The sequence below is a fragment of the Sipha flava genome, unplaced genomic scaffold (genome assembly GCF_003268045.1).
Source record: "Sipha flava isolate LNK unplaced genomic scaffold, YSA_version1 193_pilon_pilon, whole genome shotgun sequence".
Lineage (NCBI taxonomy): Eukaryota > Metazoa > Arthropoda > Insecta > Hemiptera > Aphididae > Sipha > Sipha flava.
The window spans coordinates 133,104-159,756 of record NW_020272753.1 but is presented as its reverse complement, the minus strand read 5'-3'; the positions used below and the strand labels follow the sequence as shown (position 1 = coordinate 159,756).

General features: G+C 29.9%; 1 protein-coding gene and 1 long non-coding RNA gene across 4 annotated transcripts; one reads left to right on the top strand and one right to left on the bottom strand.

The window, feature by feature from the left end:
• Positions 1-10,964: 10,964 nt before the first annotated feature.
• LOC112681626 lies at positions 10,965-15,202 on the bottom strand. Of its 3 annotated transcripts, XR_003148417.1 has the most exons (4): positions 14,905-15,202; positions 12,077-12,238; positions 11,205-11,994; positions 10,965-11,053 (listed from the first exon to the last, which is right to left on the bottom strand). It is a non-coding gene; the product is annotated as an uncharacterized LOC112681626 (long non-coding RNA). The 3 variants fall into 3 exon arrangements; XR_003148416.1 differs by lacking the exon at positions 14,905-15,202 and having other exon boundaries at positions 12,077-12,321; XR_003148418.1 differs by lacking the exon at positions 14,905-15,202 and having other exon boundaries at positions 11,205-11,970; positions 12,077-12,321.
• A 1,198-nt stretch (positions 15,203-16,400) lies between these two features.
• LOC112681625 lies at positions 16,401-24,748 on the top strand. The gene is made up of 2 exons (XM_025551871.1): positions 16,401-17,449; positions 23,824-24,748. Exons 1-2 carry the CDS (start codon positions 16,539-16,541, stop codon positions 24,227-24,229), a joined length of 1,317 nt encoding a protein of 438 aa, XP_025407656.1. The 5' UTR covers positions 16,401-16,538; the 3' UTR covers positions 24,230-24,748.
• The last annotated feature ends 1,905 nt before the right edge of the window (positions 24,749-26,653 follow it).

Genomic DNA, 26,653 nt, shown 5'->3' with positions numbered 1-26,653 from the left:
AACTTCCTCATCAAAAATATGTCTTCTTTCTCCCTTCCCGGTAATGTTCAACAACGTATAAAATGTAATTGGCAAAGAGATTTACTAATTTTAACTAAAAAAAAAAAAAAAAAAAACGCTAACAATCATATGGTAAAATTCTAAGGTGTCGTTAGTGAACGGCTCCTTCCTCAAGTCGTTCAAGTGTATTTATTTTTATCTTTTCTAGCTAACAAATTTACTCATTGGTTTAATTAACAGATTGTAAATAACTTGTATTAAATAAAAAAAAAAAAAAGTGTTTGCTGAACTTACAAATCTCGAATTTATTGTGTTATATAATAAAACATGAAACATCTAAACAGTTCACATTTTTATATTTTATGTTTTTGTGTGTAAATGTTGAAAGAATAGATTATATTATTATGTAAAAAAAATAATTATTTCATAGAGTTATATGGCTTCTGTGCGAGTATTTTTATTTATCATTTGTTTAGTTGAGTTTGACTTTTACAGACTAAAATGACGATTGTACTCATATAATAGTGAGTAATTCGAATGGAATTAAGTTAAAAAGCAAAAGAAATGGAACAAATTACTCTGAAAATATAATGCGTCGTGAGTTGTAAATTCAAAATTATGTAATAAGGGTAACTTGTATATATAGAGTGTCCCAGAATGATTCGAAAAATACAATACCTTTTGTACCGTTTATTATTTTTAAATTATTTTTTTATTATTTTTTTTTAATAAATACTTAGGTCTTATATTACAACAAAATTTCATTAAAAGGTTTTTTTGATTTTTAGAACTCAAATATTAACATTTAAAATTTTATTTTTAAAAAAATTGAAAAATATTCGCAATAGCTAATTTGTAAACAGGATTTTTAAAAAAAAATATTGGTGTTTGGTGTTTAAAAATCTAATAAAGGTAGATCTGTTCATTTTCAATGATTTTTACATTTTATAATTACCACATAATTATTATAATACATATTATTGTATAATAGCTGATCGAAATTTAATTTATTCCAAGATTTTTATCATCATTTGTTGCTATTATATTACTATAATTAATTATAAATTTATAATTATCATTATAACACCAATTAATCAATATAGATGAGTAAAGTATGAAAAATTTATATAATCAGACAACCTTAAAAATATAAATCCTTTAATTCATAATCGAAATAAATTAAAAGTTTTTACTGGTGTGATTTTTACTTTTAAGTTAATTAGTATTTATAATATTTTATATATAAAGAAATTATATACCTACTATTTATAGTACACTAGAGTATTTTGATATGCTTAGGGTATTATATGAAAGTGGTAGGAACAGATTGAGAACTTCTTGTTTATACCTTGAAAAGTTCCCTAAAAGGAATCAACCATCACGATCAAAATATTCTAATTTTAAACATATAACATACCAATTAGGTAATTTTAAGATTTAATAAAATAATAAAAAATAAAATTTAAGTATAATTAATATTTAATTGTTTGTTATTATAAAAAAAAAAAAGATAACATTATTTAATAATGATCTATTCATAATTTAAACGATCATATATATTATATAATTATATATTTTTGGTTTGAAGATACAAAGAAGCTGGAGTTTTAGGCACAAAAATTTAACGATATACGATTATATTAGCTGTTAGAACAGTAAACTATATTACACACATAATTTTTTTTATCTTTTTCTCAATTAATGCTTCAAGCATAATAATAAATAACTTATATTTTATCTGGGTATTCGACTTGTTATGCCATTAAATTTGCCTATACGAAACACCTTGAAAACGACTGTACTTTAATTCTACAGTTTGACTACATTTATTCCAACCGTACAGTTTAATTATTTAATTCAATTATATGTTATTCTAATGTTTGTATTATTTTTTTATTATCGTACAAGAAAAAAAAAAGGCCCAAAAATTCATGCCCATTCCATAATTTGAGCGACCCACCAACATTTTCTCGGTAATCCTCCGGCTTAATACGCTTCTGTGTAATAGTAATTTTTTTCGTTTTAATGTGCTTGAATTTTTGAAATTATAGTTTCCATATTATTAAATATTAAATTTGCCATTTAAATTGTTGAAATATACGTATACGTTACGTTTGTAAATACACCTTACCAAATTTTAAATAACATTTCAATTTTTCTAACAATTCACTTAATTATTATACCTATAATTATAATTATGCTTTCTTATCTACATACTTTAATAATAATGATACTGATAGCATGTTTTGTTTATGTTTGGATTAAATTTCAAATACATAGAATATTTTAAAACACGTACATTACTTCATGGAAAAATTAATCGTAATCATCAATCTTATCTTGATGGAACGTACAAAAATTGTGCAATAATTTTAATTATTAAATTTAAATTTTCAACAACTTTCAAAATTCATAATAAATCAATAGTAAAACTTAAACAAGTTATTTTAGAACCCGTGTTGGGACTTATCTAGATAGAATTTTTGTCATCTTTTATCTTATCTAGATAAATAATGCTTATCTAAGTTAATCTAAATAGTTATCTAATTACTTATCTAAGATAAAATTTTTAACTATCTAGATAATTGTCTGTATTCTTGCCAAAATTAGAGTTATTTTTATTCTTGTACGGAGGCGAATCCAACAAATCAGAGATCATCAAAATCGGTCCAGCCGTTCTTGAATTATAAATTCTGTAAATAACCTAACTTTCTTTTATACATATAGATTTTGTATTCATAATCATAATTCGTGTGTTATTAATAAGTAATTATTATTTTTTGGTATGACAGTTTGTTTGTATTTTCATGTCAAGTAATTATTTTTGGTATTTTTAAACTTAATTTCTTATTTTTCCATGAAAGTTCCAAATATAGGAGGTATTTGATTTTAGTATACACATGTAACTCATACGCTGAACAGTCATTACTTCACTCTTGGACCCCGTAAAGTCGTAACTACTTATAGAATAATGAAAATCATAAAATTATACAGAAAACAATATTGTTAACTTTTTGTATTCTGTATTAATCCTGATACGTACAGAGCAATTTTCATTATTTTCTTTTTTGTAACATTTTAGTGATTAACTATCATTATATATTGTACATTATATATAAATACTGCTTAATGGTACACTACATAACTACAATAAACATTAAACACCTAGGTACTTATTGATAATAATGATTATAATTGAGTCTTCGTAGATATTATTAGAATATGAAATATTAACCAAAAATGAACATTTTTTGAAAATATCTTTTTTTTTTATTTAGATAAAAATAGAATTATATTTTATCTTTATCTAGACGAATTATTTTTTAATTATTATTTTTCATCTTTATCTAGATAAATTTTGTATTATCTATTCCCAACACTGTTTAGAACCATAATTGTATGTAAAATTCCAATTTACAAAATGTCTATTTTGGATTTTTCTTCAAATTGTAGAATATAATTTAAAAATAATAAACAGAACGTGTTATTCCATTTGTTGAATCATTCTAAGACACCCTGTATGAATATAAAAATTGTTTGAATGAATTATTTATCAACTACTTAATGCATAATCAATAAAAAACAAAATAAACTCATATCTACCTGTTTAGTGATGACATCTGTGTTAATGTAATCAGGAACAATTTTTCATAGATGTTGGCTAGAAGAGGAATAAATGCGACCCATTGTTGGAACTGACCAATGTTAGTAATAATTTTAACTAATTAAAAAATTATATTAAAGTTAATTTAAGTTGCATAATTGTTAAGAATCACTCATACCTTGAGTAAAATATGCAGTTTTCAAAGATTTGTCTATATGCATAGTTAAAAAATATATTTTACACTATACGGAATGTTTTTTATTTTAACATTTAAAATTAATTTAACTTTTAACTAGTGTTAAAGAATAAACTTAGGAAAGGCCTTAAGAAAAATGATTCATGCTATTAAGTCATAACTTACATTTAATTTTTGTAAAAAGTCATACATTTTTTTTCATTTTAATAGTTTCAGAATTCTTTCTTTGCTTTGAGAGCATTAAATATTTTTATTTCATTTTCTGAAGAAGGCATTTTTCTGAAAGAATAATTATATAAAATAAATATGGCGAAACAGTTATTTATTATTTATACGCGAATAGTACGATATGTAACAGGGGATACTTTCAGGTATGTGCGCTCTACAATGCACTATAATAAAATAACATTTGAGAATATTTAAAGAATATTAATCACAAATACCTAATTGTTTTGAATAGTAGACGTGTTTAACAATACAATCAATAACATTCTGAAAGGTTGTTTGCTGCTATAAAGACAAGGGGATTATTATAACAACAGGTATTGATACATTCACAGAGATAGTGTACGTATTTTATGATTATGTCATCAAACAACGGTATTTCGTTAATGCAAAACATTTAACGGTATTGTGTTTTGTAAAATACAATGTCTCTCTCTTTCTTATGTTCTCGGTTAAATTCGGTTCTGAAATCATATTAGGCGGCTCGCATCATTATAATATGATATTTTCGTCATCAAGTGAAAACTTCGTGACCGCTTGCAATGGCAAACTTGCAAAGGCGATTTTTTTATTCAACATCGAAATAGACATGCATGAGAAGATAATACCATTCTGGTTAACATATCGTGGCTCGTTATACTCGTATAACTTTTTGTATGAATTATTATTGTCACCGCGGTACTTCTACGATGGTAATAAACATGACGAATTCACGGAAAAGGATTTAATCTGTGCTAGAAAATGTCAGTACTTTGGGATTCCATTTATGTGAAGACCACCTGTTTCTCTACTGCAATCATTACGTAAATGCTTTGCAAGATCCAGCAAAGTGAGTAAACGCGATATGAAGTAATCCACGAATTAATTGATGGGAGCATCGTATCCAAGCGGGATAGGATGGTTGTGTCTTAACATTGTACCTAACCACTAAATCGGTGGTCCGAGCCTTACTACCGGCAGTTTTGCTCTCCGGATGACACTACCCTTCGTTAGAAAAGAAACCCAACCACCCAAGTAAACAAAAATTAAATTCTACCATTCCAAAAACCCACATACATGCATGTGATGACTTCAATCACCGACTCCCTTAAAAATAAATAAATAAATAAAAATAAAAAGTATTATAATTTTTTATTTACAACACAATACGTGGAATCGACTAACAAAATAACGAGAATACCATCTTTTAAAACGTTCGAGGCGTGTTGTGTTGTTTGTATATTATATCAATAACTTATTTGTTTCAATTTTTTGTTGAAAGTTACTGAAACATAGATTATTGATTATATTATTGACTATATAGAATATATTAAAATAGTTTTGTTATTAAAATTTAAATTCAATGCATACTCAGTGACGTATTTAAGATTTTGTCAAGGGATGATTTGTATTAAACAAGATTTCATTAACCTGAAAAGGGTTTCACTCCCTTACCCTCACCTATCATAAAATTTCTCATAAATACAGTGATGAATATTATTATTATATAAACAAGTTTATTAATATAATTCTTAATACTAATAAGAAACTAATAAAAAAAGTATAATATGTGGCATAAAAATAATTTGTAATCAAATCTTTTATATTATAAAACACATTTTTGCAATTATATATTTAAAATATTTTTATGTTACATTTTCTGTAATACAAAATCTAATTTCCTCTTTTTTAGACATAGATTGTTAATGATTTCATATGATTAAAATTTAAATGTTTCGTTGACATAAAGACAACCTATTTAGTCTACTTGAATAACAACATTTAATTAACATAATTATATAATTATAATATATTATGTATATTATATAACTCTATCGATGATTATAGTGTAATTATAATCATTAATAGAAAATTATCGCTCCAGAGTTGCGTAGACATTGGCAATGTGTAGAATATTTTGAGATACATTTTTTTAACCCAAGTATCTGTGTAATTTAAAATCAAACGAAGGAAAACATTTCAAACAGGGGGGAGGTTTGAAATTTGTAAAATGTTGATAAATAACATGTTTTATTACTCATTATATAATGTATAAATATATTTTATTTGCAAGTTATTTGGGAAACTTTGAAATAACTATTAAATTTTTAGGTCAAATAATTTTTAATGACATTTTTTTGATATTTTGTGCATTCATTGAACTCCTTATCTCCCCCTGCGATCGCGAGTGGTGTAATCCTGAGAAGATTAAAGTTTTGTTATCCGTAATTATTTTATGACTCCATATGTGTTAAATTCAGAAATGTTAGCATATAGATTAATTATTGGTAAACAGAACTAAACTAGCTTTTTAAACTTCTCTTTCTCTTGATTTTTTAACAATAGTAATTATTATTTAAAAATTAAATTAAATTCAAAATAAATAAAAATGAGGTATGCAATTTTATTTTTTATTCTCAAAAAGTTACATAGTTTATTACAATTTTGTTTCATGGTTAAAAAATCATTCATTCGGTTATGTTATATGAAAACCAATGTATGGTAACAATACTGAGATACATTATTGATGTTCAATAGAACAATCATAAATATTTTTATTGGTCTTGTGGATTTGTTTCGAATTACATTGCATAGGCGTTCATCAGCGAAGTGCGCTAAAATGAGCGTTCAAATGGCAATTTTTATTAACGTATTTCCTCTATTAGATTATTCTGGTAAAGACCGTAGTTACTGTTATACAAAGGGAACAAAAACTTTACGGAGGAATATATCTTCAGCATCACTCCCGTAAAGGTGACACTGTGAACACTATGGTTATTGTTGTGTCGTATAATTATTAGCATTTCATATCTTGACGATACTTCTATTCGAATATGCTATATATGTAACAAGCGACATGACGTATCATGTAGGTCACATTATACGCTTACATCCGTGATTCGGATTCCACTGTCTGTCAGGGTACACGGCTGCATACTAGTGTTGTGTCCCAAAAATATCTACAAAAAAAGGACTAATCCAAATCGCAGACCGATCAATATTTTTCATGTTTATCAAACTCATATAATATTATCGTTTTCCCATTCGATAAAGAAAGCTAGAAATTATTTAAAATTATAACATTATATGACATATTGTTTATTATTTCAAGATAATTTTCAATCCTGAAAGATAAATTATAATAACAGTAGATATGAAAACGCACCTTAGTGATCGCCTGACTGCCATTCAGAACATTATAATTATAATTTTATAACTTATAATTTTCCCATACTAAAAAAAATACTCATAAAGCGTATATATTTAAATTAAACACAAACCTATCTGTAGTACTGATGCTACAGACCAGGAGCGTACCCAGGAATTTGTATGGGGTAGGTTCAAAATTTTTATTTTATCTGATTATGGGAAATTAAAATATACTATATACTATTATTATACTATTTACTATTAAATCATTGAGTATGTAAAAATTTCAATGGGGGGGGGGAGTTTGGACCCGACCCCTCTCCTTGGGTATGCTCTTGCTACAGACATTCCCAAATGATAGTAATATATTAAGTTTGAAATAACTGAAAATAATTAGTAATGATTGCTCGAATGGGTAAGATTTAATTAGGTCTTTCATATAATATTGGGTCGAAGTGTACTTTTAAAAATTAAAATGGAATCACTTTTACAAAAAATAATTTTTGCGATTGTGGCCAATGGCGAGTTTGGAAAAAATTTAGACTTTGTGTCATTTGAATAAGACAAGGATTGCACAGTGACCGATCAATTTGTGTCTCTTCCTGTATTTGGTAATGTAATTAAATCTGATAAATCGGAATTTCTTGTTATGATCAAGTTGAAACCAGAAAGTAAGAAAATTCGTGAAAAATTAAATATTGACTTACAATTCATAACGAAATAACCATGTACAATAAGATCATTCTGTTTCTGTTAAACTGTTATGATTTAATACCAACAATTTTACCATGGTTTTTTTATGGTCTTAATAGATGTGGCAAATTCAGCGAAAGTGATATGATTGTATTGGAAAATGTTAAATATTTAGAATTTCGTATAAGCCAAAAACGATTGTTTTTGGACAATGCAATACAAGCCTGAGCGAAGTGAGTAAATTCAATATTATTAATAATATGATTAGTTAAGTGTACTAATTATTTGTCAATAATATAATTATAAAATCTGTTTTTAAAATCAAACATTATAAAATTGTTTAAATCAATTTTGATTTGTTTGTCCTTTAGTATTGTAATTATTTATTTTTTTATATTTATATTTTCTCGTCCTAATTACTTATAATAAAAAAAGCTAAATTCACTATGTTATTAAAGGGTCTTTATAAAATCCCATTTAATCATATAAATTATTAAATAATAATATAAATATATATATTAAATATGCATAAATATATTGATATATGATAATTAAATGTTTTATAGTTTTTATTATTTTTTATCATAACTATATATGTATAATAAATTAATTGATAATTAGTAAAGTGTTAGTAAAACTTAATACGAGTACTTAAGTTATACAAAAAGTAAAAAATCAATTTTAATTTTTTAAATCATTAGATATCACTTAAATTATTATATTATTACATTTAAATGTATTAAAATAAAACTAGTTTTTAATTAGTTAAACTAAATAAACTAGAACATCATTATTGTTACTAATTTTATTATATATTTATTCATATTTATTATTTATTATTTATTTATTTATTATATATATTTATAATTAGATTAAATATATTATATTTATTATTAATTATATATAATAACACAATCGATAGCTTATAATTTTTTTCTTGAATTTTGAGAAGAAAAATGTTCAATAATATTATTAAAATTAATAGTTTTCAATCAGCTTCAAGTAATCAGCTTCAATGTTGAGGGTTGTTAATTAGTTAAGACGATTTTCTCCCGTTGTTGATCTTAAATAAGTTTTGACCCTTTTTAATGTAGAAAATGATTTTTCTGTTGAACAATTACCTGAAGGTGTACATACATAGTAACATCCTTAGAGCAATATCAATATAAGGATATACTTCAACTAAACTATTATCTTTTATAAATGCTAACATACATTGAATACTTTTAAGTACAATTTTACTCCTTTCGTAAACTTTTTAAATGTGCCCTAAAGTGAATACCACGTTTTGTGCACCTATTTTGTTATTATTATGTTAAATAAATATAATTAAATATCTTTGGCAACATAATTTTTATAACGTCAGTATTATAATACAATAAATACATTTTTAAACGAATTTTTATGATTTTTAAAGCATTTTAAAATATTTTTAAAACTTTTTTTGCCAATTTTGGGGCAATAAAATCTCAGCCTTATTAATTAGTAATACAATTATTTATAAAATCTGCAAAATATAACAGTATGTCAAAAAATAGAATATTACTTCCACAAATCTCTTTCTTATTATGTTTAACTGTATCATAATATATAAATATAATATAGGTAATATAATATATAATATATGATATATCTACTATATATAAAAAATATGATAAGAACTATGGTATAAATACCATGATAGTTTGCTTTGTCAAAACAAATAATAAAAATAAATTTTATTTCTGATTGACTTTTGTTACAAAATTGTATTTTAAAATTAATGTTAACATTGAAGTCCTGATTAATTCTAGTTTTCACTAGTCAAAATCATTTTTGATGAAATTGATTTGTGAAAACTAATATTGACTAGTTAAAACTAGTTTTGACGAATTTAGGGTTTAAACTGTAACACATTTATACTTATGTGTATGCGTGTGTTTGTAAAATCTAGTTCAAAAATCAAAACCTATACTACATTAATAAGTATATAAAACTTCGTAATCGATTCATTTTCATTTTTATCGCAATGTTATCAAAAAATGCATGAACCAAAAAATAAGAAAATTCACAAAGCAGTATGGTAATGATATTTAATGAGCTTATGGATTCAAATTAACTTAGATAAAAAAAATAAACAAATATAAACTTATTTTCTTATTCTATATTTTATTTCATAAAATACCTACACTTTTGTTTTTAAATATGACCAGTAATTTCGTAAAGATTTAAAATTTATTTATTTGATCTATATATTTAAATTATTTTAAATATGTGGTAATATGAAGTATCTTGTCATTTTATTTAATAGTTATTCACCACTGTTTGAAGATGACGTGTATTTAATGTAAATGGTTATCATGAAAATTGAAAATATCAGTTATTTTATAAACTATTATAGGTATAATAATTATTTTAAAATTTGTAATGAGTCAAATATAAATAAATATAATAACGTTTATAGGTTGCGTCCAAATTTCTTGGATACTTCGAATTTTTGATGATATATTCTGGAATCAGTGATATTACACATGGAAGATATTAATAATGTGTTTTTTAACTATTAGATTCCAGGGGATGTCGTACGTGGCTAAACACAAAGATCCATAGGGATTTCGTCAAGTTATAACCAATATATTGGACAGGTTTCGGAATACCAATGATAACTGGTTATTGCAGAACAACACGATGTGAAAATTTGGAAAACGCGTAGTGGACAGACTATTGGAATGCAGCGGTCATCTGTACCGCGACCACGATCACTTGGATCGTTTCATCAAACTGATGATGGAAACCGATTGCGGCTCGCTACAATAAGCGATCGAACCCCGTGAACCGTTTTCGGTTGTGTGTCATGGAAACTTCAACCGGAACAACGTGATGTTCCGTTACGACGGCCATGCGCGTCCGGTGGACACGTTGCTCTTTGACTTCAGTACCCCACGTTCAACACCATAGTCTCGATGTCCAGTCGGCATCATTAACATTGTCCTGAACGGCGGTATTGATAAGTTATTTTGAGTAATTGTGGTTTTTTTTTCTCCGAAAGACAATGTCGTCGGTAACAAACTAACAAAAATATACCATTTATACTCTAATATTATTGTTAATAACATAATTGACGAATCCGGATATTTCGCCGCAACTAATTTACCATGACCGTTTCGCCTTAGAACTATTCATCACAGAACAGTTCAACGCCGAACATCTCGCCGCCGCACAGTAGTCTAAAATTTAAAAAAAGTGGCCGAAATATTTAAATGATTTAGTGTTTAAAAAATTAATTCTTAATAATACATTTTATTTTTTATTAATCAAACAAGAGTTTGCTTTAAAAAATATTCACATAAAATAAATGTAATAATATATTTTATTCACATTCACTACTATCATTTGCTCTGATTCACTTTCGGTTTCAATGTCATCGGTAATAAGCAGGTCTTTTACTGACTGATATAATTTTCGTTTTTTCGTTTTTACTTCCCGATTACTATTTATTAATGAATCTAAAGATAAAAACAGACTATGAAAAATATTTGAATTTGTGTTTTTTCGTGATATTTTTCGTGTATAATTTTCTCTAAAATTGTTGACATTTTTTTTTCTAGCTTCTAATGCTTTTTCACTTAATTTGCCGATTGGTTATATCAATGAAGCGGCTATTGAAAAAAAAAAAAGTTGTGAATACTAGGTGGTATGAACTATATAACTCTCTGTTATTTCCCAACAATTTTTAACAAATTACTTAAAATCAAATTTATGGCAACTCGATGGATTTTGAAAAATTATGTAAAATTTATTACTTACATTTTCATCTATACCAGTTTGCATTACTTCTTAACATATTTTACTGAAACTTTGATAGAGAAGTAGTTATAATTATCGAAATTGCTTCCTCTGTTGACATAAAAGATGGATTTATGTTTTTTTTTTTATCTCTTCCATAGTACTCGAATCATTTTAGCTTTATTTAGTGTAGTGTGCGTAATTTCATTAATAAATTTAGCAGCGTTTTCATTATCGTTTTTCTTAATACCGTAGATATAGTAGATTAATTTAATTGAGCTATGTAATTGAGATAATTCCAATGATATTCATCTTTTGAATCTGTCACTTCAATCTTCAAATTCTATTTTTGGATGACCTATGTTATGAGATGAAGAACAAACTAAACAGTAATAAATATTTTTGAAAGAATTATTTTAGTTTAATATTTCAAAATATTATCATTAATTTGAGAAAAATATTACCTGGTTTGATATTTAACATATCGTATGTAGATTGACTGAAATTTAATCAAGTTCATTTTATCACTCCCGTGGCCCCACAATATAATCTGCACCTTGAATTTTTGTTTGTCTGTAAGTAACTATGCCTTGCATACTTTGGGACTGACGTTTTGAAAAATAACCCTTTTGGGAAAGAAAAATGAACAGCATATTTGGTATGTACGATCTACGTTTACGGCTTAATGATAAATGACATTAATCTAATAATAAATAAATATGTGACAAAAATTATGAAATTATTATATGCTTTTTGTTTTTAATAAATACGTCTTTATAAAAATATATTTTTAATTTTCAACATGAAAAAAAAATGTTAAAAATTCTATTATTTTCTAAGAAATAATTATTTACCTTCTTGTAATAATAGCATAGGCAAGTCGTAGGTAATACTAAATCCAAATTGGGTCCCGATTTTTTTAGGTGCTACATTAGTTGGGTCCAGGATTTTTATAGGTATTACACTAGTTCCTGAATATCTTTTGATAGGTACTACATTACACTAACATTTTCTTTCCCATTTTAACAGACTTAGGGCTGTCTATGGTCTATTTAGACCACAAATATGGTTAAAAATGTTTTTCATAGTTTTTTTTTTTTTTTAGTTTTTATTCCATTAAAATATTAATTATTAGAATTGTGTTGGTAAAAATATTAAAAATATTAAAATCATTATATAATATACTTAAAAGTTAATAAAAAAGAAACTAAAAATAAGAAAAAAACCATAAAAAACATTTTTAACCATACTTGTGGTCTAAATAGATTATAGACAGTCCTAAGTCTGTTAAAATGAGAAGAAAAATGTTAGTATAATGTAGTACTTACCAAAAAGTATTCAGGAACTAGTGTAATACCTATAAAAATCCGGGACCCGACTAGTGTAGTACTTGCGATTAGCCCCTAATACTCGAGACCCAACTCGGATGTTTCGGTAGGTAATACCTATGATTTATTTGGTAACGAAGTGACCCAATGACCACGGTATCATAAACATCATTATAAGATACTTATGATATCGTTTATTCAAAAGCTATTTGCTATAAGCGACACTTGTCATCTATCGTTGTAGTTGGATTAGGTTACTAATTAGGTAAAAGTTAAGGTTCTTATTTTGCTGTCAAAACTATTTAAATTAGTATATTGTATATACATTTATTATTAAATATCATAAGTATTTGATATTTTTGTTCTATTATTTATTTTTCTGATAAGATGACAAAATTAATTTTCATCAATTTCATAAATGTAATTGTTCAAATCATATGCTGTTTTAGACGAGTATTAAAATTTAACATAAATTATTTATTCTACTATATTAAAGTTTCAGTGTAACTTTTATAAAAATTTTAATTAGTCAATGTTAACATTTAAAATTAAATAAACTCGTAGATAATAAATAATGCTAAAGATATAAAATAATGCAAATAATAGTTTCCAAACATAAAATACTTTTTATGTAATTGTTCACAATATTTTGCATATCAATAACATTAAAAACAAAATACAAGTACCAGTATACTGTTTAAATGTTAATTATTTCTACATTTAACGTATTACTTATAAAGGTTTACAAAAGGCAAGGGCAATAAAATACAAACATTTTCTATTGGAATGTAATTACTTGCTTCAATTTTATTATTGGTTTATTTTCTATCCACGTCAGTTACTTTTTATAATGGAAGGCCATGGTAATTTAATTTACATATACTTACTTATGAAAACATTTGTTATAAATGTTGGATAAGTTTAAAAAGTTATTTGCTAAAATATAACAGATCATCAATTATTGTTAAGTGCACCCGTAGTAATTGTGTTATCAACCATTATTATTGATAGTTAAGTGAGTTTAGAGAATGGTCATTGTGTTTAACTTGTATATAGTGATGTGCGTTTAAGTACATTTGTCATGTTGTTTATCACAAAAGAGGTAGTAAAATGTTTACAGGCTGACCACTTTTTTAACAAATGGAATTCACGTTAGACCTTGAATACGATAAAATGTTTATTTTAATAACTTTTTGTTTAACCAATACCTACGGCATAAATATAATCACTCTTAATTTAAAAAAATTGTATTTTCAAAAAAGTATAATTTACTTTTAGTATTGAACTTTTAATTATAACTAACCATTAGTTTATAACTTTTAAGGAGTGATAAGAAATCGTTTTTTGTTGTTATATTCCTTTCCAATATATAACTATGTTGTACAACAAATAAATGTTTTAAAATCAAATTAAAAAAAAAAAATATTTAGATAAAAATTACCTGTTTCGAAATATTTGGTTCTTTTAAGTTATTATTAATTATTTTTACGTAAATTAAATTAAATGGCATATTATTTTCTCAACACGGGCGGTAATATTAATGCACAATTATGGACATTTTCAAAAATTATATTAGTTGTTTAATTATAAGCAATGTCGACGTTTTAAAAATACATCTAAATTTTTACTTGTACTGAACTTAATTTGTAGTAACTCTAAAGTGTAACATTACTTTGATAATAATAAATTGTCACAAAAATGCATAAGATTATAAAGATTTGCAGTATAAAATGGAACAGTAGGAATATAATATGAAATTTTTTGACATATTTAATCAGGTCATATTTAATTTAGCTTACCTGAAAGGGTATATATATTTTTTATTAAATTCGTTAAAATTTTATTGTTCTAACAAATTTTTTTTTATTTTCAAAGATCAGTAGGAAAGTTGCAATATTTGAATTATCGTATATTCTTACAGTATATATTCTATAATTAAATTATTGATAAAATATTTTACCCACTTTAATCTCAAACGACGTATTAAAATGAAAAACATTTTTACTAATTGAATGTGTGAAATATCAGATAATCGTGTGGTTGTATAAGACAATGGAATGTAGGATTTATTCACTGTGCGGTTTGAATTACACAAAACAAAATCAGAAAATATCAAAGCAAAAAAAAAAATAACTATAAAAATACAATGTATGATAACTATGAGTGTATTTTCGAAGAAATTAATTCGAGTGTACTTATGATGCTTTTCCATAAACGAATAATCGTTTCAGAAATAAATATAGGAGAGACTAATCTGATTTTTTCGATAGTTATTATTTCTACCGAGGACGTAAATCATTTATACGATAAACTAAACACAAAACACATGACAATAAAATATTAGAACAATAAGTGTAATAACAATGATGCTAAAAAAACAATTACTAAAACGTTATCAATCCAATAAACACAATTAGTGCTGTTGTTATATTACACTCGATGGATTCGAATGACGCGTGTTATGACATTGTAACTATTTTATATTACCATACGTATCTTCTACAGTTTGAATGCGATGGGAAATTAACCGACTAGACCACATTAAGTGCTCGTAATGTTTGATCAAAATCAACATAAATGAATAGATTTATCCAACAGGAATGTTTATTAATAAAATTAAAATTAAATAAAAAAAAAAAAATTAAAAAATATCGGTTATTGTAATTGAACAACGTGTTGATCAAAAATTTTTCCCATCATGCATATTATTAGTACAGTCATTATATTATTATTGGACGCCGGGAGTGAGGATGGTTTATTTTTATTTCTACGACAGCATGCTTCCTTAACAATAAAATATGTTAATTTCTCTTTGAACTCGTCATTATTCCCAAACGTCAAGCCGATTAAATCCGTGTTTCAACACCGTCGCTAGAAACTTCGAATACGACTCGACCCGGATTAAGCTTAAGCGCGAAAACTTTCAATCCCGAGCGTCAATATTCGATTTTCATCCGTGCAACCGGATTCGAAACCCGGAACCGTTGTGCGAACAATACAATGTTTGCGACCGTTAGATCGGTGAAAACCGCGGTTACCGACCAAACTGCAACACGAATCTGTACTATGAATAAACGTACATCGTTACGATAATATTCCACTGCCTCCGTTTCCCGTGCGTCCTCGTCCCATTATGTTTAAAATGGGGTTTTTCAACGAAAGTCGATCGTGTTCGCAACACTATTATTGATGTCGAATAAGTTACTTGACGCAAAGCACGGCCATCGGTTGACGGTAACGTTTCGCTCGAGTCGAAACAATCGGATGGCCACGCAATGTCAACAATAGCTGTGTAAGTGGTATTATGTTTATCGCGGTATTCGAGTGGTCGGGGGTCGAGTGCACTGCGACGCGAACGAATCTTTAGCCGTAGCAACACAGACGACGAGGAGGAGGGGAACACTCGGCCAGCACGTTGTCGGTTAACTGGGGCGGCGGCGGCGGGGGAACGGTCTCGACGAGGACGCGGAGACCGTTGTCGGACCCGCAGAGGACGCACGTCGAGTGTCGCGAACGGTGATCTCGTGTGATATCTGAACCGCGTGTCGACCGACTGACCCGGAACGGATACGGTTCCAACAACAAAGTCACCGCAGCGATGACCATGAACACTAGCCACGAGTCGCTCAAGCACTGGCTGTCCGGCGTGCTGACGGACGAAGGCGCGTACGGCGCGACCGCTGACCGGCCGGCCACGTTCGACCCGGATCGCGATCCCAGGCACGCGTCCCGGCCCAAGCAGACGCAGCGGCTGTCGTGCGTGGTGGCCACGGGCCGGGTGTCCGTGCCCGGGGGCCCGCGAAAGACGGACGTGCGGCTCACGGTCAAGCTGAAACCGCCTGTGGAGCAGCTGCGCACCGTGCTCAAGGCGGACGGGCAGTTCCACAACGAGATCTACGCGTATAAGAACGTGGTGCCATTCCTGGTCGAACACCTGTATGACGGGGCCCGACCGCCCGCCGTGCCCGTGTTCGTGTACGGCCGCAACGAGGGCGGCCCGCACTGGTCCGGGGACGTGATCGTGTTGGAGGACCCGCTGGACTCCGGGTACTCGGTGGCCCGCGCACCCGAACCACCGGTGCCTGGTAGCAGCGGTACGCACATGGACTACGACCACTTGGCCGCGGCTATCGCGGCCCTGGGCCGGTTCCATGGCATGTCGCTGACGGCCAAGCAGAAGAACCCGGTGGCGTTCCGCAAGCTGGTCGGCAAGCTGCGCGAGATCCAGTGGGACGACGACGGATGGCTGGTCAAGAGCAACGGGCTCAAGTCACTGAGCATGCGCGGTGCTCGACCGCTCATGGAACAGGAGCAGTACCGGGACGGCAAACTCAAAGGGTTCTTAAACATCGTCCGGGAGGCGGATCGCAACCTGAAGCTGGCCGTGACGCCCAAGGAACCGCACGCAGTCATATGCCACGGCGACTACTGCAAGCCCAATATACTGTTCAGCTACGACGAGTCCGGGCAACCGCGGGACGCCATGATCACCGAGTTCAGCGCAGTCAGGTAGTAATCACGTGCACCCTAGCGCCGACCCTAACCGGTGGTTCGTCCGATCGATCGAATCCCCTCGCACGCGTTTCCGTCACCGGCATCACCCGATAATCCTCCCAAAGGGTTAGCCTCGACATCTGTTAGTTTTTTTGCGGACCGCCGCTTTTACCACTTGGTAAAATTGACAAATTTTGAATTCTACGGTTCTAAAACAGATCTTAAATGCGACTTTTGAATCATGTGTATTTGGTAACGACAATTCAAACGTTTCGAAAATTTCATGTCCGCTGATTGTAATGTACCCACACACGTATTACGTAAAGTGATAATTTATTGAAATAGTTTAGCGGTTGTTTTCTTTTCTATTACAACAAGTTTTTTTAATTAGCTTTTCAGATGTTTATAAAATTTGATATCAAATTTGTTGTACAAACAATTCATTTTGAGACTCACTTTTTACAACACTTAATAGCTAGATTTGGTGGTTTTGGCGGTTTTGGCTAGTACTTTACACATTCAGACACAGCTACTAGAAACCCATTCGAGTAACTCTTATCGTTTTTAATTGAACATTTTTGGCACAAGTATAATGACTGTTCATCGTCAATAGAGCCCATTTTTGTACACATATTTTTAATAGATTTTTTTCCTATCTCAATAATAATCTCGAGATGTGTGTCGATCATTCGTCACATGTACTGCAACGTGTGTTATAAATATTAATTTATAAGCCGTTGTTTAAATAGTCTGCGATGACAAATTAACAGTTATAACAATGAATTCACTCAACATATACTAGTGTTTAATCAGTTGATAACGAGTTAACTACGGTCGTAAAATAGTTTTCACGACAGAAAAAAATTATAATATCAAAACAATGGTGACGATGTACAATTTATTCAACATTCCTAATCATATCTCTTTCACATTCGAATGTATCACGTGTAAAATAAAATAACAGTAGTTGGTCTAATACTGCTTTATAGCCTATTATTCTTGTGTAACGCGCATTAGTTCCATATCAAAATATCGTAGTACGTACTATTATCAGTGATGTAAAAATATTGTATTTTATTTTTTAGTTGTATAATACGTGTATTATACATGTATTATACGTGTATAATACAGTATTTTACAAAAATGTTATGGTGTTTACGTAATTGTTAAATATATAACTGTCAAAGTGTAATAAGAATGTAAGATTAATAATATTAGACATTATTAGGTCGACTCATAGTAAAAAGAAACAGTAACTAACGTTTAGGAACTTCAATTAATTTTAACTTATAGCTTGTAATTAATAAATCAATAATTAATAGAATTTAGTATATTATACTGTGGTCTATTGTCTACGGTTATGACTTATGATTTGAATTTATGACTTAGCACTTATCGCATGTATCATTACGATTTACAAATATATCAGCTAGAATCATGGAACTTAAGTTAATAGGTCTATCGTCTATGGCTAGAATAGTTCTTTATAATAGACAATGATGCTTATACTGTATAATCTATTTTCTATGATCGATGCCAACTGGCAACTACCTACCAATAACCATGTTACTTGTGTGGCCGTGCTCCGTCGTTTTATTACTGTTATCACTTATCACTGAATTTTTTTTTTTTTTATATACCACTTGTATTTTACTTTTTTATACATGACGTATAATATGCCTGTATAATACAATATTATACAATATGTATTATACAATTTACGTCACTGACTATTATTGCAGTAGTTTTAAAGAGTGGTTTTTTTAACATTAATTTTCTTCATCGATTTCTGTAGTGCGTGATTATCAATGTATTTTTTCTACTTTTTATTGTCATAATAATTTCTTAAAAAGTTTTAATCTAGTTTTGTTTTCAATATACATTTTTAATTACATACTTACGTAGTATTCGTATTTTGTAACACAATGTTCTGCTGATAATTTTGAATGCATTCGAATTGACTATAGAACTAGCAATATTAATTGTCTGTAAATACTTAACGTTAAGATGAAATGAGTTGAATAGTAATAATATATCCATCATCTTAAGGCATATACTACGGTTAAAAGAATGCATCATCAATGATTGTCATTAAAGAGTTAAATTATTTAAAAAAAAAAAGATAAAAGTATAATATACTTTTTTTTACTGTAAAAATATCATACCTTAAATTATCGAAAAAAGAAAAATTGATTTAATAATGAGTGTTGAACTTTAAAAATCACAAATTCTGCTTTACACATTATATTTTATTATTAATATTATTAATCGATAAATCGTTTCAAGTCGTTCGATTTTATATCTGATTGCATTCACGCAAACCCACTATACCATTCGATTTATTTTTTTAATACAGTAATACTAAAACTTATTTATATGGTAATATAATATATCGTGATATGACAAAGCACTGCGGTGTAAGAATAGCGATAGATAGAGCGTCCTTTTTCAACGGATAAGCCTATGGAAATTTACATACAGGCATATCAAACGAAAAGAAAAGAGAACATTTTAAGCTGACGCAAATCGTATTTCATGTAACTTAATCTACTCGGTTATTTTGTTTCGTTACACAATGAGAAAAATCATAAAAAATTTATGAACAATAGAGCACGATTTTTTTTTCTTCTAAAATGTGCCCATTCTATATCTTTTTAATTACATGTCCGGTGACGGTGAAATTAGTATTAAAATAATTACACGCAATGTAAATGTCACTCATGCACTGTAAATGAACTATACTACTAATTTCAATAATATTCGCACAACAGAAAATTATTTTATTTTAAAAAAACTTTTATAAATACCAAGCTCTTTACTACACTTCGGTTATTATTTCGCAAGAAAACGTGATCATCAAATGCGGCCTGCATGACGACGAATAGGGGTGTCGAGGGTGTTTGGGAGTTTCTTTTGGTTTCACGTAGGAGACACTGTTGTATATTATGACAACAAAACATGAAACAAGAGTAATAATGTTAGGTCGATCAAAATATGTTGGGACCTCAATTATAATAACATGCACCCTCCGAACTTAATTCTGCGCACGCCTATTAATCGGTAAAATGTTTACTCAAACAATTTACGTTATAAGAATAAAATACACCCATGTATGGAAAATATTTACAGTTTTGTTCCCAAGAATAGTTCTCACAATTGATTTTGTGTTTTCACACAATGTAAAATATGAGATTCATACGTTCGTACCGGCTCCGCCCTTAAATATATCCCGCGTCGTTTTCCGAATTACTGCTCCGACGGACCTTTGTGCGATGTGCACTAACACGTGTTTTGGATGAAGGTCGCACCCTCTGAATGCAAAAAAAAGATAAGAAGACATCGGTGTTAAATTGTGCACGGCGTTTTGTCCAATAAATCAATTTTGCACTGTGAATTGGGCGCGGGACCGTGCCAAAAAACGTGTACGGATATATAATAATAATACGTCCACACAAAGGGATTCGCTCCCAGTAAAATGCTGTGAGTTATAGTTACCAAACTACAGAGGTTAGAGATATTATAATATCCATTTTTATTGATAAAAAAGAACACCGTTCTGTGTAACGTCGTAGTAATGACATTTTTGTCGCGGTGTAAAAATGCGATTTTTTTAGACGAAACTTCCAATGTTAAAATATTGTAAATAATCGAATTTACCGTAACGGAAAAATATTTAATAGATTTATGGGTATGCGTTTTCTACTATGTTTTTTAATTTTTATAAACTTCATAGGCATTCACAATGTCTTGTATTTTAAATTAAATTTCGAACAGACCCATTTCTGCTAAACCACATTTTTATCACTTATTGAATGATCTTTCCTAAACATGATATTTGCATAAACTTAACACAATCTCTTCTATAAAATGAGTCACAAATATTACGAGTAGCTTAATTATAGATACAATATGCGTTTCAGTTGTAATCCAGATTAATTAAATATTGATGAATTCAATATACATTAATTATTAATAATTATTCATTCAACAGATCTTATTTAGATTAATACGTGAAGAACAATTCCTATAAAATACAATTTTGAAAATTTAAAATTTAACTATAGTTTGAATTATAAATATTATAATATAAATAATATATTATTTGTAAATTAAAAATATACATTAACAATGTGTGCAGACCTGCCTAAATATCATCAATAACCATTGTAATACTGCACGTTATTGTTATGGCGAAAATAAAACATGTAACACAAATTTTATAAAAAAGTAGTATAAATTGTAAATTGTGACTAATGGTAGTATTACTCTTGCTCCATAGAGTTAATACCGTATAATTTTGTGTTTGATCTATTTAATTTTTTTTTAAGTAATATGCACCATAGATTTACCATTTTAGCCATTTAGGGTGCGAGCTGAAATAATTATTACAATGATCACTGTTATTATTACTTTTTTATTTGATAATAAAAACCATAAAAAAGGGTTGATATTATATTGTTTTTTTATGTGCACGTTTTGATAGCTACATCGGTCAATTGATGCTGATGTTTATGACGGGCAGATGTGCACATCAAAAGTAACGATTTTGCGGGGAATTTTACTAACACAAATATCAAATTACTTTTTTATTTGGTATCTAAATGATACAAATAACCATAATGATGAACGTAAAAAATAAATGGAAATTAAATATATATTTGTATAGGCAAATATTTATACTATAAAATAGAAGTTATAATTAGGCATATTATGTTTAATATATATTAATAATATCGCCATTTGTGAATTGTCATTCTTCTTTTTAAAATTGAAAATTAATTGGATATAAATTATAATTTATAAATAACTAATTACGTATATTTTTTTTTATATACGCCATAAGATTTAGAAAACTCATTAGCTTTTTATATTTTAATTTTTTATTGCGGCTTATTTAAAATTTCTTATAGAATTGGCAATTATTTAACAATTTACTCCATTCTCCATTAGATTATGGGCATTTGTTATTTGGTTCACTGTAAAAACTCTCATTTCATAGACAAATTTTTGACTTAAGATTTTCTTATGCGTGGCAGTTTGAGTAGAATATAAGTTAAACATGTATCGTCTAAAAATTCAAAAACGTGGTGAAGGGGCGAGGAATTAAAATCTCAAATCCGGTACAGTTTCCATTAAAACGTAACTGTATGGTATACAGTTGTTCGCGTTGGAACTTCGCCTTTTTTACTCTAACGACAAGAAAATGTTGGCCTAATTGCAAAAGAACACAACGAGGATGGGAAAGTTTATGATATTTTTTAACCAAGTCGAATTAAGTTAAATTAAATGACGTACGACAGTTAATGGCTCAACGTTATTCTTAGTTTTCTGTAAATTCAGTTAACTTAAAAGTTAATACGTTAAAAAGCATAAACTTTTCCAACTTTGTAATTAGTTTAAAAAGTTGTTTCTCTATAAAATACCGTCACTTACTGTTTACTAAAATAATTTCATAACAATACTTCCAATTTTAAACTTTGAGAAACGATAGATATTTTGTAATACTTTAAAGTTGTAATTTTATCATTAAATTTGCATTTTAATTAGATTTATAAAATAAAAAAGGAAATACATTTAAAAATAACACCACATATTTTCTTAAACAACTTTTTTTTTTTTTGATTTTTATAAAACCTGTAATCTTTTATATCACAGTAAAAATTTAAGTCCTAAAGAATTATATCTAAGGTTGAAAATTTGAAGATTAGGCTTAGTCACCAGTTTAAGAAATATTTAAATTCGAATTACTGCAAAACCACCTATATTTCCCAAAAATGAATTTTTTTTCATTTCTCGTAGTTATTCAAAAATATTTATTTATTGACTTTTGATTTGGACGTCAATTTCAAAAGTGAAATTGATAATTGATTTGAAATATATGTAGATAGAGAATAGGTTTTACAAATGCACTACAAATGACTTGCAATTGGAATTCGCAATTGCTTACAACCGTTTTATTTATTGAGGTTTTGATTGATAATCCATAAAAAAAAGTATAATAAATATTCAATACATAACAGAATAATAGGGCGGTAACATACGATTACATGGTTAATGAAATAGAAACCGCGAAGGGTAGCTAAAGCAAAATGAATCCATGGTTAGATAGATATTGTTGCTGCCCGTAAACTTTCTGCTTCGACTTTTCGATCAACAAAAAATCGACGTATTCAACGTATTTAAAAGCAAATCGAATTCGTTGGTTTCGCGTCGGCCGGCTTTTAAACCGAGTTTCGAATCGGCGGCTCATTAGGTCGAAAATCAAGACCCGACCGTTGACGTTCGCGTTAACCGGCTGGTCGATAAATGCGTTCGGTAAAAACCGACCGCGGTACACCCAACGACGAATAATTTCAATATTTCATCTGTTTCTACCCGCGGGTTCGCAGGTACGGTTCGCCGGGACTGGACCTGTCGTACTTCTTGTACAAGAACGCGGACCGGGACGTGCAGAACAACCGGTGGGAGGACTTGCTGACGGTGTACCTGGAGTCGCTGGTGACCGTGCTGCCGGACGACGTGAAAGCGCCCACCATGGACCAGCTGCACCACGAGCTCCGGTTCCACGCGTTCTACGGTTACGCGCACCTGCTGTTCGCCGTGCCGTACATGATCAACGACAATCCGCACGAGCTGCTGGACGCGGACGACGAGAACGCTACGGTCGAGGAAATGCTGGTCTCGCGGCTAGACGCGGCCGACGGCAAGATAACCGACATCCTCTCGGCCACGGTGCGGCACATCATCGACCACGGGTACGCGGACAAGTACGAGTACTCCAGCAACATCCGTTGACCGGACAAGTGCCACCCCGGACGATAGTGTTTATAATTGTTGTAAATAGTTCATATAACTCACGTAGCCGGTGCCGGACCGATGTCTCGCGGCCAGTGGCCGGGCGCGAAACTTCCGATCTGCAATCCTTCCGTAACTCAACATAACTCAAAACAATTATTAAAATTGATCGCGGTCGTAATGCGTTATTCGATGTATTGCCAGATACATCACTAAATAGATACATACTAAATCTAGAGATCCGATGCTCCTAAAAGTAACTTTATCCTCGAGGCTCCGACGCACGGCACCGCCTGCACATGTGATTTCCGTCGCCATCGCGGTCGGTGCAAAGTCCGGTCGTTTAATGTTTTCCACCGCTTCTTCCTTTTATGTTTTACTTCGCTCCTCTAGTTCTCTTCTTCTTCTCCGGCATCCGTTTACTTTTGCCGTACCATAAGTACTCGATTCTTGCGATCAATCCGTTTTATTTCGTTTTCCGTCGTGCAATAAAAACCAATATTATTATTATTATTAAAATATTGTATACATATTTTAAAAAGCGTGAATATTGCGCGTCTCATTCCGCGACAACGCGTCCACCGTGGTAAATGTACCGATGCGTTAAGTCAGCTTTTATCGGCTTTCACATTATCGTCGTACTCCAGCCGTCGATGGCGGCGGCGGCGACTCCCGTGGACCGTAAAGTTCACACTGCACGCCATTGTCCTATCCGGGATAATATCATTATTATTACGTTTGTTTTTTGTCCGATCGCATACAAAGTGTACTAAAATATAATACGAACGCGTTTATTTACGCGCACATACACATATATACATTTCTGGTACGGAAGGGGAGATAAAAATAAAAATAAAACTTATCCAATTCAATTAACCTGTAAATTATCGTTATTGTTTATTCAAAATCGGACGGGTGCGGCACAAAATGAAAAAAATAAAAAATAAATATTTTCTCGCAAATTCGTCCTTTCGAATGGCATTGTATTACATGTATATATATATGCACACCAATACAGGTATCACGAGTTCGTATACATAATGTACCGTTCGATATCGCGGAAAAATCGTATGTCCTATCCGCACCGCGTTTTCCCTCGCGCGCCGTCTGCCCCGAGACCATTTGCCCGAATGGATTTCCAACCGTATCCGATTTTAACTGCGCCCTGGCGGCCAATAAATCTGAATTTAACCGTAGTCCGCGCGCATAAAACATTTGTCGTTGCCGCCGGCTAAACGCGCATTAACAGCCCTTCACCTTCATCCCTTTCCATGACCCCGCGGGGTTGGTAAGTAAATTGTATACGGTGACCGCCGCCGCTGCCACCATACGTTCCGCGGCAAGTCCACGTGAACGTGTGTGTCCTTACCTCTGCCGAACGAGAAGACTCCCGTCGGCCTGCAGGGTGTACAACCCGATACGGTTAACAGATGTCAATTATTTCTGCTTTCTACGTGTGCGTGTTTGTACGTTCTCTGGTATATAACCCCGTAACCGGGAGCATTATAAACGCGTGGGATATCGCATATTTATTTATGCTTATACCGAGAGAGTGCAAATAAACTCAAAACGAGTTTGTTTAGTTTTTTATTTTTTCTTCTTCACAGGGGGAAAAAAATACGACGGATAGGGAAGTCGATTTACATTTGCTAATTGCCTCATAACTCAAAACGCGAATCGAGAATATTTTTTCCGATACGAATTTCTCGGGTTAAGTAATTTCTCAAACGAAATCAGACCGATTTATTATTACTCTAATTGTATATTCTTGCTTCTAATGTAATTAATACTTGTCGTCTTTCGTTTTATTTTTATTTCTCTAAACAACATTTACTATATTAATATTATAATATAAATTTTATATAGATACTGAAATATGCAAGATAAAAGTCTAGCCATCATGCTTCATTATTAAAAAAAAATTATTAAATATTGTTTTTACTTTATTTTTTACTCAATACAAAACAAAGTGTATAAAACATTTATAGGAGTGTCATTTTCTGTGAATTGTGTGTACTTATAATGTTTAAAAACAAATATGAAATACTTGTATTAATACTTTATTATAATTTGTTTGATGTTTTTTTTATTTTTTTCCTCCAAAATACACAGAAAAAATTCCATGTTTTAAAAAATTTCTAAAATATAACTATTAAAAACTAAAATACCCTCAATCAAACTAATATGTATATGACTAAAACTAAATGTGATTTACATTACACCTATAAAAATGATACAATTTTAACGCTATCTATTATATAAGTATGTTATAATATAACCCGAATCATTATTAAATTTATCAATCTGATATATTACTTAATTCATTTAATACAAAACATTGAAATAATCATAAAGTTACAATATTTTCAATATTTTTATATGTTCTCGAACAATTGCTTATTAGCCTTGTTTATTTATACGTAT